Here is a 12,407-nt window from a genome sequence, read left to right as displayed (position 1 = left end):
CTTTGCTGGAAGGAGAAGGGCCAGCACTGTCCCCTCCCCATGGGCCAGGGTGCTCAGGAAGCTTCTCTGCTCCTTTGTGGGGTCACCAGTCTGTGTCCACCCCTTGGCTGCTCCTCAGCCACCTGGTAAATGTCCTCCCTGACACCCACACTGGGAGGGCACTCCCCACCCATCCTCTGCAAGCCAGTACCCAACCCTGAAGCCAGAGAGGTATTCTGAGTTTCCAGAACTTTCAACAGCAGACCTAACTTCAGCAGAGCATGATAGTGTGTGAGGCCCATGCCGAGCATGCTGACCTCATTGCATTGAACACTCCCAGCAACCCCATTCGATAGGTATACTAGCATCTCCATTTCACAGATGGGGAGACTGAGGCCCAGAAAGGGGACAGAGCAGGCCAAACAAAGAAGTGGCAGAGCCAGGATTTGGATCCCAGTCATCCAGGCCCCAAGCCCAGCCCCTGCTTCACCTCCTGCCAAGACCCAAGGGTCAAGGCCACAATGTTCCTGGCTCTGAGCTGTCTCATTCTAAGGACAAGAGGGACTCACAAGTGAGGGTGACAAGAGAGCTTCCTCTAGGTCCCATTTCAGATCGAGGTGCCCAGAGCCCCTTCCCAGGCCTAGCCCCTCTAGGAGGGCAGATGGCAGTTCTCCTCATGAGCCCATGGCCTCCACCACTTTTGGGGGCTCACCGCTCCCTGAGCACCAGAGATGTGCAGCTTGGAGTTAAAGGCAGAAAGCATAACAGACCCAGGCAAGGGCTTGTCTAGCCTTCGCCAAGGCAGGCTCCGGTCCCCTCTCAAAATCTGTACAAACCATATCACGGGCCTCTATGGTCTATTTCTCTGCAGCTGCTCCCTTCCCCTCAGTTGCCTCGGCCTGCCTCAAGATCAGATTTCAGGCATTTTGTTCTTATTCCAACTGGCCACCATCTACATCCCTCCTCCCTGAGTTGCTACCCATCCAGCTCTGCAAGCCCATGTGCACCTAGGGTGCTCCTGCTGCGTCTTGCCACTCTGAGTCTTCCAGAGCACAACTCCTATCTCCTGAACAGAACTGTTTTGTCTTTGAGTAAATGTTAGTGCCATCCTCCAGTGGCTTGATGCTAAAACTGAAGTCCTAATCCTGATTTTCACAAAGCCCTAAGGCATCTTCAATAGTTTTCAGTGAGAAGGGGCATGCAATTATGGAAACAAATTTCATTTTGCTTCACTTCGGTTAAAAACAGAGAAATCACCCAGCCTTGGGAGTAGGGTGGGGAATGCAGTGAGGAGATTTAGGGCCATTGAAATTCAACACACCAGGGCTATGTGTCTCGACTTCAAAGTCCTTCCCTTAGAAATTGTAGGTCCACATCCCTTATCTGTAGTTTCAAGGCCAAAAGCTCTGAAAGCTTATTCTGTTTTTGTAAATTTGGTGCCAAAATTTATTTGGGAGCAAAACTTGACCCGGGCTCAGTTAAATATTCTTATTTCTCTGCAAAAATAATAAAATGCTGCCCCAGATTCCACCATAGGATTGTGTGATATTTGGCATATGCAGCATATTATCTTGCTTAAGTCCCTAAAGTTCTGAATTTAGAAACACATCTGATTCCAGGGCTCTGAGACCCAAGTCTGGGAGCCTGGGCTGGCCCTGCGGAGCTGCAGAGTGTGGGCCAGGCTGCACCCCGAGCATGCTCAGTTCAGCATCTCCTATCTTCCAAGGCCAACAAAATGAATCCCAGCCATTTGCCCAGGTATAGCTGACGCTCAGAGGGCTTAACTGACATTGCTCCTGGCACACTGTCCACACAGTGATGGTGTCTGGACTGGAACCCCAGTCCGACTCTCTCCAGTGCCTCTGCCACGCTTACTCGCTGCCCTGACACCACATGACATTTACCTTTTACCTCCAATGCAAGCAAGCAGTCCATTGAAATTGGATCAATCACTTAGCTGGTAAAGTGGAATCCCCCAAATTGAGCGAGACTAGTCTGCAACATGCTCCTATCAACAGCTGGATTTGGCATTTCTGCTGACTTGAGAATTGCTTTCTCATGTTCCATTTAGAAACTACTCTTTAAAGCAACTGTGATCTGGCTAAAAATGAATGCCCAGTCCTCCTGCTACCACCCACAGAGGTGTGATGAGCTAGTCAACACCAAAGAGGAGGACAAGAGTGTTTTCTGAGGGTTGGCTTGGGTGGTAGTAAAGCATGGCCAAGTCCACCATGGTGGGAGCAAGAAAGCACGGACTTCCTGTCCATCCTGCAGGTGACCATGCTAAGCACTCACCTCTTCCTTTCTCCCACCTTCTCCTGCTCACAGGACCAGCACTGAATTCTTAGGATTCTAATTCAATGTGGAAAGGCCACAAGAAGGAACATAGCCCCACAAAGAGAACCAGATCTGGAGACTCAGGCCTAGGAGACAGTCATAGTGACAGCAAGCATCTGTTGGCAGTACTTTAGGTGCACTGAATGAACACATTTACTCCTCTAACAACCTATCATCACACCCGCTTTGTGGACGAGGCAGAAGTGAGGAGGGTCAGGCAGGATAGGCCAGGCCCCCGTGTGCAGGGTTACGAGTGTGGCCTTTGCAGCCACACTCTGTGCTCTGGCCCTGACTGGCTGTGTGACTGCAGGCAACTCTGTGGACTTCTCTGTGCCTCAGTTTTCTCAGCTTTAAAGGGAATGCTAACAGCCTCTACCTCTGAGGACCACAAGGAGAAACAGGAGGGAAGAACTGGGTAGCACGCTCAGCCCCAGGCAGCAGGGGCCCAGAAGGCGGCCCCTGGCAGCGGTTGTAGCCCCTTGGGCTTGGCAGAGGTCACGGGTGCTCCTCCTGGCCTCGGGAAGCTCAGCCACGTGCTCCTTCTCCCAAGGCTTTCCCCATCCCCACCTAGGGAATCAGCTGTGGCTGGGGGGAGGATGGATTTTCAAGACCCTGAACATTAAGGATTCTCTCTCTGAGCCAGCTGCTCTGGCTCTGAGGCAACACAGTCAGACTACAAACACTCCCCACTGAAAACAAAAGAAACCAAAAAAGCTCACAATCTTAGATGGTGACACGGCTCCAGGCTGAGGATGCTGCCTGATAGGATAAGGGTTCCAGTGCTGATTCAGCTGGTGCTCCATCGAGCCAGCCACGGAAGTCCACGAGAACAGTTGGCAACACGCCTATAACAAAATCAAACCTAAGTGCTCCTGAACTGTGGACAAGGGCTGGCTGCTCACCCTGGCCACCCCCACGGGTGCACCCAACCAAAGACTGATCCTGGGTGTGGAGCGCGCGGCTCGTGAGGCTTCATGAGACCTGGATGTAAAAGACATGGTCTCTCTCCTCCTGGTACTGTCATGGCCATGGTCACCCAGAGCCCTCAGAAAAGAGGTCAGTCTTCCCCAGGAGTATCCCTCGCACTGCTCCATACCCAAGCCTATCACTTTATGGCCACCTCCTCAGCTTTTCTACAGAAGAAACAGGCAGGGTGAGAGACCGAAGTCCTGGGGGAAAGCTTGCGGAAAGCTTTCTTGCAGGGGGAACGGTGCCTGAGCCTTAGGAGCTGTAAGAATGGGACAGGAAAGGAAAGGTGGGCAGGGAAGGCTAGACACAGGCAATGGTGGGAGTCAAGGCCAAGAACGCAGCGTGAGCCAGGAGCTGTAAGCACTTAAAGACCCGAAGGACACTGGTCTAAGGAGATAGATGGAGCCAGCTGATGGGCCTCCAGAATTTTCTGAGCAAGTGTGAACATGATCAGGTCTGTCTTATAGGAAGGTTATACTTAGAGAAATGGATGGTTTATTGGGGCAACAAGTTTAAGATGGTTTATTGGGCAAACTGAGTTTGAACAAAGATCAAGAGAGCAATGGTAAAGAAGAAGCATGAAGACAGGAGCCGGTGCAGGGAGACACCTGATGTGGCTCCCACTGACCAATCCCTGCCTCCTGGTACCCTCACTACCCTGTGATCCCCCACTAGTATTCACCACTTCATGCTCAAGTCTAGTGAACAGAATGCTGCACATGTGATGCAATGTCACTTTCCAAACTAGGTTATACAGACTGGGGCTTTTGACTCACTGGCAACCTCCCCTCAACCTCTCTAGCTCGCATATTCTCTCTTGCTGGCATATTCTCTCTTGCTCACTCTGATGAAACTGGCTATCATGTTAGGAGAAGCTCTGTGAAGAGGCCCATGAGGCAAGGAACCGAGGGAGGCCTCGGGCCAACAGCTCATGAAGAACAGAGGCCTCAGTCCAATAACCCGTAAGGAACTATTTCCTGCCAACAACCACAGCAGTGAGTTTTGAAGCCAGTCCTCCCCAGTTGAGCCCTGAGATGACCACAGCCTTGTGAGAGACATGGGGCCAGAAGGCCTGCTAAGCTGTGCCAAGATCCCCAGCCCACAGAAACTGTGAAGTATTAAATAGTCCATGTGTGCTGCTTAAAAGTGGTGGTTTCAGGCCAATTTGTTACCTGGCCATAGATAACTAATACAGACAAGGATCAGAGCATGAAAAATGGAAACTGTGATAGATATCACCTGGTGAGAAGTAGGTGAAGCGAGTGATTGAAAAGATTGCAGGAGAAGAAAGAGAAGTCACAGGGGTATTGAGAAAAGCATGGGCTCTGGGGCAAGACCACCTGCCTTCAAGTTCCTGCTTGGCTCCTTGCTAACTGTGTGACTCTGGGCAAGTCGTTTCAATGCTCTGAGCCTCAGTTTCTTCATCTGTAAAATGGGGATGTGAGAATAACTACTTGACACATCTCCGACCTTTTCATTTAGGACCTGCCTCAGCATCTGGTGCAGGGGTCAAGAAACAGCACACTGCCCAGCAGACATTTGCTGTGGCACTTCTAGAAGGCCCGGTTTGCAACTTTATGCCAGCAAGGACAAGATTTAAGTGCTTAGAGCAATTTCCTTGCATCCTATGAAGCTTTCACTGGTCCTGAGTGAGGGAATGTGCCTCATGGCCCAGTTCAGGAGAAGTGAATCTGTGCAATTCTGACCTGTCTGCCCTGGTTCCTTCCCCTGGCAGCACCTCTGGGTGCAGTTTTCTCCCAGGGAAGCTAAGTGACCTGCACAGAAAGTGACACCATAACCTTGCCCTCTTTATATTGTGCTTTGACTGTGCAGAATAACCCAACTTAAACAGACTTTTCCAGAGTCAAGCCCAGTCTCTAAAGAGCTAGAGCCTGAATTTGCCTCCAAAGCCAGCTCTCAATAGCATGAAACACAGTTCTTATTTCCAAAACCAAGGGACAAAACCAGAGATGAGATCGGCTTACCTGTCTGGGCAGAGAAGGCATGGAATCCCCCGAGGCCAGAGACCGCTGAAAGCGCTGTGGTTGCTGTGTCACATGCTGCAGGAGGAATGAAGAAAGATCCGGCTGCTGCTGCAGTTGCAAGGTGGCCGTGGACGAGGCCGTGGCAGAAGAGGCCGGTGGTGGTGTGGGCTGCTGCAGGTAGTGCAGCAAGGCAGGCTGCCGAGCTGTGGTGGGCACTGACGGCATCTTCTGGGGGCCTGGCTCAGAGATGAAATGTGACAAGGGCTTGGTGTGGCCAAAAGGAAAGGGCTCTGAGGCTCCCGGGCTGGGGCTGGTCAGGCCCTGCTGCATGATCATGCTCAGGGTTTTGGGCTTGTAGATAGCACTGGCTGGTGGCTGCGGCTGGCAGAGCGGATGAGTGGAGGTGGTGAGGCCCTGAATCAGGGGGCACTGTGCAGTGAAGGACTGCTGGGGCAGGCCTGGGCTAGACAGTGTCTCTGGGCGATAGGGGGTTAAGGGCCCCGTGTTGCTGGTGGGCAGAGCAGACATCAGGTGCCCCTGAGGGTGTTTGATGGAAGAGGACACCAGGTTGGCAAGGATGGAGGTCTGCGTGCTAAATGGTGGTGGCTGCTGGAGCGTGGGGCTAGGGAACTTCTCCGGCATGTAGGGCCTGGCCGGCCCAAGGACAGTGCTGCTGCTGGGCGCCAGGCTGGACAGTAAGGCATTGGGAGAGCCCTGGAGGGTGCTCCCCGGCAGGCTGTTCGATGACACACAGGACACCATGAGCCCCTGAGGGCTGAAGGGCGACAGCGGCTGTGGTGAGACCACGGGCACTGGCTGGTAAGGTGGGGAGAGGCCAGAAGGAGGCAGGGCAGACCAACTGGTGGTGGGGCCCAGCTGCTTCTTACTGGAGCCCTGCTTGCTGGCCGCCAGCGCTTTCAGCTGGTGGGCATGATGCCACTGAGACACTGGGAGTGGCGGTAGGGCAGCTGAGAGTGTCACCTGGGCCTGATTCTTGGCCTGCACAGTCGAGGAACTTGGGGAGGCCATCTGCTTACTGGCAGGCGTAATTGCATAGCTGAGCCCCGCAGAGGAGGGTGGGATCTGAAGTGACACCCCAGTGACCTGGCTGCAACTGGAAGCAAAGTCCTTGCCGGAACTGAGGCTCTCCAAGCGTGGCATCTGAACCGTGGGCTTGGCCGTCGCGCCTAAGGTTGCCGGTGGGTGGTGGTGTAAGGCCAGCGGTTCTTCCGGCTTGGTCCCCAGGATTTTCTCAAGATCGAGCTCACTCTGAGAAGTTTCTTGAATTTCTGTGAGCTCCTCCAGCAGATCTTGAAGTTCCTGATCCACAGCCGGTGCGCTGTTGGTTTTGTCATAGTAAGGAATAGAGGGGCCTTTCACTCCCATTTCTGCTGTTGGTGGCCCTGCAAATGGTGGGCCCATGACGCTGCCATTCCTGGGGCTATTGTCCAGTAGTAACGGATGGCCAGGGGCTGCCATTGCTGCAGAACTAGGGTTCATGGGTAACGCAGGAACTTGCAGCTGTGCACAGGCTGTGCTGGGATGGGCACCCGGGCCCATTGAAAGGGTGACATCTTCAAGGCATGGTCTCTTGATTTGATTAGGGTAACCTTCGTCGCCCATGCCTGAAAGCTGGAAATCTTCTCCTTCCTGTCTCCGCTTAGTGGTTCCCTGTGCCTGGAAGAGAAAAGAGGAGACAGAGGGAAGAGGAGAGAAAGAAAGAAAGAAAGAAAGAAAGAGAGAGAGAGAGTGTTTATAAAGGCTTGGCACATTAATGCTATTGGACAGGAAACTTACAAGATAAAACAGATGTGTCAGTTTCAAGACTTACAGTTGTGAAAACTATACAATATAGTCTATTTTTAGAACCATGATGCTTTTTTGTTGTTGTTTCATTTAGCCTATCTTGCTGGATTTCAGATAAAGCATTATGCTGTCTCTGTAACAGTTTTAGAAAGAGTTGTGCAAACTATATAATACAGTCTATTTTTAGAACCATGATGCTTTTCTGTTGCTGTTTCATTTAGCCTATCTTGTTAGATTTCAAATGAAGCATTATGCTGTCTGCACCAAACAGTACAGAAAGTCACTCACAGGATTTTCTCTGCCCCTTTGGAGGAGTTTTTGGGCAGACGTTGGAGGGCAAAGAAGAAATTGCTAAGCAAGTTGCAATTTACACCTGTTTACGGATAGCCTGATTTTTAAAAATCAAACCATGAGTTACACATTGAACATACATACTAAACATTTTTAGGTTGTTTCCCTGTCTTTGGTTACATGCATCAGGCTCCTGTGAGAAAACTGGCTACAGCACAGGCTTTGGAGGAATGAAGTAGACCTGGCATGTTCTTTTGGGCAGCTGTCTGAGAGACACTCTTTGGAGAATAACAACGTGCAAAACAGTCACTGTAGCAAGGCTCCGTGCATCTGTACACATGCATACACAAACATTTCCAAGGACACACACTGGAAAAACGTGCATGCAACTCTGTGGAGTGCTCATCTCTCGAGGGTGACTGGCAACTCCATTTAGTCTATTCTCTGTATTTTTTAAAATATCGATCGTTTTTAATGGGAATGACTTGCAATCCCCCCCTCAAATGTATAAAGCTTCCCAGGTGGCTCAGACGGTAAAGAATCTGCCTGCAATGCAGGAGATGTGGGTTCAACTCCTTGATCGGGACGATCCCCTGGAGAAGGAAATGGCTACCCACTCCAGTATTCTCCTGGAGAATCCCATGGACAGAGAAGCCTGGCGGGCTGCAGTCCATGGGGTCACAAAGAGTTGGACACAACTGAGTGACTAACACTTTTACTGTAATCCCTCCCCCCAGATATGCAGCTATCTAAATAAGAAATGCCTGTGCACAGATGCATCATCAGGTTGGGGCAATAGGAAGCAACAGGGAATGGCCCTAGTCTGTGATGTGCACTTGGGGGAGCTGCCTACCATTTATAAAAGTCTAGCCTCCAGGAATACAGCAAAGCACTTAGTAATGCCGTATTTCTTACTCATTTAAGGCTCATACGGTCATCCACAGCTGACCTGTAAGTGACCATGACCTGCATGTGAAAGTGAAGGGGGTGGAGCACAGGATTCTGTGGGAACCACCTAAACGCCAACGCTCTCGCAGCTCCATTTCCCCTGAAGCTCTTTCCCATGAAGAAACCTCTTTCTGACTTGGCAGGCTCAGTGGGGCATCCAGTGATGGTCCTGCGACATGCCCTCACATTTGGCTCACTGGAGGGCCAAGGCGTGTGTGTGTGGGCCACCTGCTAGCGTGACAGTGGTTATGACTCTCACAGCAGAGTGGACTCAAAAGAGGTCCCCTGGGGCTGCACATCCAGGGCCTTGCTGCCCATCGGATTCACCTCAAAACCCCCAGCTTCCTGGCTCTACCACCACTGTCTCCTCCGGGCTGGGGCCCAGGCCACCAAACTCTGTCACAGCTCCCTGGCTGATTCTCAGTGGACTGCCAAGTTAATAACCACTGGCCTAGAGCATGGGTGGGGCAGGATGGCCTAGAGCCCTGGTTTCAAGGCAGACATGACTATGCATTGGCCTTAACACAGAATCTCTGAGTCCTGAGTTTGTTTGTATAATCAGTGTCCTTTTAGTTCTCATCTCATGATGCTGCTCAGACTACTATGGGAAATGGGACACAATCTCTGACGTCTAGTGGACCCTCATTAATTGCTGGCTGGCATTACAGAGGGCAGATATGGAAGTGCTCTGGGAATTCAACCCTGTCCTTTGAAGATGGGGGCCCTGAGACCCAGGGATGGGCAGCATGGCCAGAGGGCCCCAGGGGCGCCTGCAGATGCAGGGCCTGCATCCACCGTTCAGCTACCTCTGGACCCAGTCTTCATTCCCCCACAGCAGGATGCCAACCACCCCATCCCTGCAGGGCGGGCTCCCCCTCTCTGAGAGAGGGGACTTGCTTACTTCTCTGCCTTTCTTCTTAAGAAGTCTGCAATCCCAACAAAGACACTTTTGGGGGTAGCTCTGCCACCAGATTACTGAGGCCTGACTAGCAGGGGTGGGTGGGAAGGGGCTGGGGTGGGCTGCAGGAGGCACACGAGAGGCCCTCCACTCAGCGGGCCCCCTCCGACCCACGAGTGCTTACTATGGACGTGACCCATGGCAGGTGCTCAGTAAATAGCAGCTGAATGAATGCATGGCCAATGAACGCAAATGACCTAGCACCCAGAGAGCTGTTTCGTGTCTTCCTGGCCGTTCATTCAATAAGTTAAGGGCTGCAGACAAGTTACCGTGTTTCAGACTGAAATTTGGTCTCTTTTATTTTTGCCTGAAGAGTTAAAAAGAAATCCAATATATCGAAAATAGAAATGTCTAAAATGGATCAGTAAGGAATGACTCAGTGTGGGCTTTACATAGGATCCCCTGCTGGGAGTCTGAGCTGGCAATAGCTATGCCCAACATGATGCTCTTAATGTCTTGGAATCAACGGAAGTTGAATGCCAGGGAAGTCTGCATAGGATCAGGTTGAGGAAGGATGGGGTTGGGGGGATGGGAAGGAAAGTAGGGAGGGCAGGGGCTGTGAGTTGCAAGAGCCTGGACTTCCTGGCTCACACTGTGGGTTTCAAGGTCTTTCATTTAACTGTGGGTTGGCCATTGTCCTTTTGGTATTAAAGGAGCAAGAGGTAGGGAAGGTAGGCCACAACCAACAGATGCTAAAGTTAATAGTGGGACCCAATGGCACTGAAATGAGAGTATGTGCCCCAACTTTTCAGACACTCACTGAGTGCTGCCAAGCCACTACTCCCCACTCAGTTCCACTTTGCTAGTGGCTGCAGCTTTGCATTTTCAGATTTTATAGGGAGAGCTTTCAATGGTTGGCCTAAAGCACCCTGGCTCGACAGCCAGATCCCCAGCCAAGCCTAAATAAGCTGAAGGAAGTTGGCTGTGTGGACAGACGTACTCAGCCAGGCTACACCAGCATCTGCTTTCACCAGGCCTCTGGGAGGCGTGACGATCTATTGCAAGTTCAGTGTCTCCTCCATCAGGATCCCATGACTGCTTACTCATCTCTATTGCGAGAAATCGGCCTAGCTTTCCCTGCTGCTGGTGCCACGCTGACATCATGGCTGGGTCACCTGGGCACCTGGGTGCTGCTGCCACTGAGGTCAGCCTGTCTGGGCTGGGGTGCTTGACTGAAATGGGTGGCCACACTTCTGATCAAGTGCCACAGAGAGCTTGCTACCCTGGAACGACTTCCCTTCTCAGCGTCATGTTGGGGGCAGCAGGTCCCCACCAAACTTCCAAACCCTTCTAAACAGCTTTACCTGTTGGCCATTTTCCAGTCTTTGTGGACTCCATACAGCAAGCTGTGGGCCCAGTACCCAGGCAGCCCCTACTTCCCCCAGGTGGGCCTTGTACTACCCATGACCCTGCCCTCTCACTGGGAGGGCTTTATTTTTTTAACAATAAGGGAATCAGTAGCCACCTGCAGGATTGCCAGAGACCACATCTCAACCTTCCCTGTTTACATGAAACAGAATGGGTTATGATCTGCTCATGGTCCACAGCTAGCTAGGGGCTAACACTAGCACTAGACCTCAGGAGGCCTGTGGTGTGGAAGGGGGAGGGCAAGTGAGGGATGGTGCCCTGGCATCTTTTAGAAAGGAATGACTTTATCTCCATCCACCAGGACCAGCAGAGTCCCATTTCATAATCGGGTAGACAAAGCCACCAATGTGATCCTCACGACCTGATAAACATTCATTAAAATGCATTTTAAAGCATGTGATGCCTTCCACGCCCCCTAAATAATGAGAAAACAAAGACAACCCTTCTGAGAGGGGCCAACTTCAGCTCTGAAGTCAACATTATTTCTGTTCTGTCTGAACAATGACATATGGCAATTCTTCCCTTTCTACATTTTAGTCTGGAATGGAAAAAAAAAAGGCAACAAAATCTTGGAAAATGGTCTAGGTTATAAGAGTACAGTCTGGGCTCAGAAAACAGGCATAAATAGAAGAAAGAATATTTCATATATATGTATATATTATTTTTTCATATATATATATATATAATTCCAAGAAGTCTGGCAGGCTGCTATAAACACTTAATTTTGGACATTCTAGCTGGTGGTTTAACAGGAACACCTACAAAAGGCCAGCAAAAATATTCACTATCCGTTTTGGCTAAGAATGCAGGAGGGTGTACATGTCCAAGAGAGACCTTTTTTTTCCCTCCAGAGGCCCTGAGCAAAAGCATCACAAAGCTGGAAATCACCTGTGGTGGTGCAGTCTCCCCTTCCTCCCTCACTAGCGCCCCCTGCGGCTCAGCCAGGCTAGTCTGCTTTTGCTTCTCTCAGGCTCGCTTTCTCACAAGACTACCCACCCACCGTCAACACCTTCCACGTGCTGTTTCATATGCTTCCAGTGAGTTGCCAGGAACCTCACACTGGCCAACGAGCTTGGATTTCAAGGCCTCCGAGACAAGAGTGTTCCCCAGTAGACTTGCTCAGAACAGAGACGACATGGTGGGGCCTGGGCGAGGCAGCCCCAGAATAGAATAAGGGACGATGCGGCAGGACCAGGACAGGGTTAGCAGGAAGAGAGAGAAGCTGCACTAAATCCCCGCAAACTAAAACTGACATTTTTGTAGCACAAACAGGACTTTCAGCAGAAAGACTTTTCAGAACTGTAAAGACCTGAGGCTGTGGAGAATCCTGGGGTGGATGGGAATGGCAGGGAATCCTGAATGCTGACTGGCTTCTAGAGGAGTCAGTTTGTCTCAGGAATGAATCTCTGCTAAGAGGTGGTTTGGAGCCAGAATCTCACCCGGGCTTGCCCTGAGCTGACAGGCTTCATGCTTGGCAGAGGCAGGCTGGGGTTGATGGAGGAGGGAGCACTGGAGTGGCACCAGCAGACCTGATGGAAATCCTACCACCTCCATCTACTGTGTGACTATGGGCAAGTCACTCCCCCTCTCTAAGCCTCGATTTCTTCTGCAGAATGAGTACACAGTTTGCTTGCCCTGGGTGCCTCACAGTATCTTTGAGGAATACACATCAGAAGCATTCATTGTCGCTGATGTCAATCCCCAGGCCCTGGTCCCCAGGCTGCCACAGCGCCCTCCAGTGTGGGCCTCGGGTTGCTCTCTGGCAA

The 12,407-nt window shown here is 51.3% G+C and overlaps 1 protein-coding gene across 6 annotated transcripts in view; it reads right to left on the bottom strand.

Moving 5' to 3' along the window:
- MAMLD1 (mastermind like domain containing 1) overlaps window positions 1-12,407 on the bottom strand; it is a 55,959-nt gene that overhangs the window by 31,763 nt on the left and 11,789 nt on the right. For 2 of the 6 annotated variants that reach the window (XM_068962778.1, XM_068962783.1), the window contains exon 6: window positions 5,271-6,947. In XM_068962778.1, coding sequence (XP_068818879.1) covers window positions 5,271-6,947 — 1,677 coding nt within the window. Of the gene's footprint in view, window positions 1-3,035; window positions 3,162-5,270; window positions 6,948-12,407 lie in introns of all 6 variants that reach the window. The other 4 variants (XM_068962780.1, XM_068962784.1, XM_068962781.1 and 1 more) reach the window with 3 other exon arrangements.

The sequence above is a fragment of the Capricornis sumatraensis genome, chromosome X, assembly GCF_032405125.1.
Source record: "Capricornis sumatraensis isolate serow.1 chromosome X, serow.2, whole genome shotgun sequence".
NCBI lineage: Eukaryota > Metazoa > Chordata > Mammalia > Artiodactyla > Bovidae > Capricornis > Capricornis sumatraensis.
This window is presented reverse-complemented; position numbering and strand designations above follow the sequence as displayed.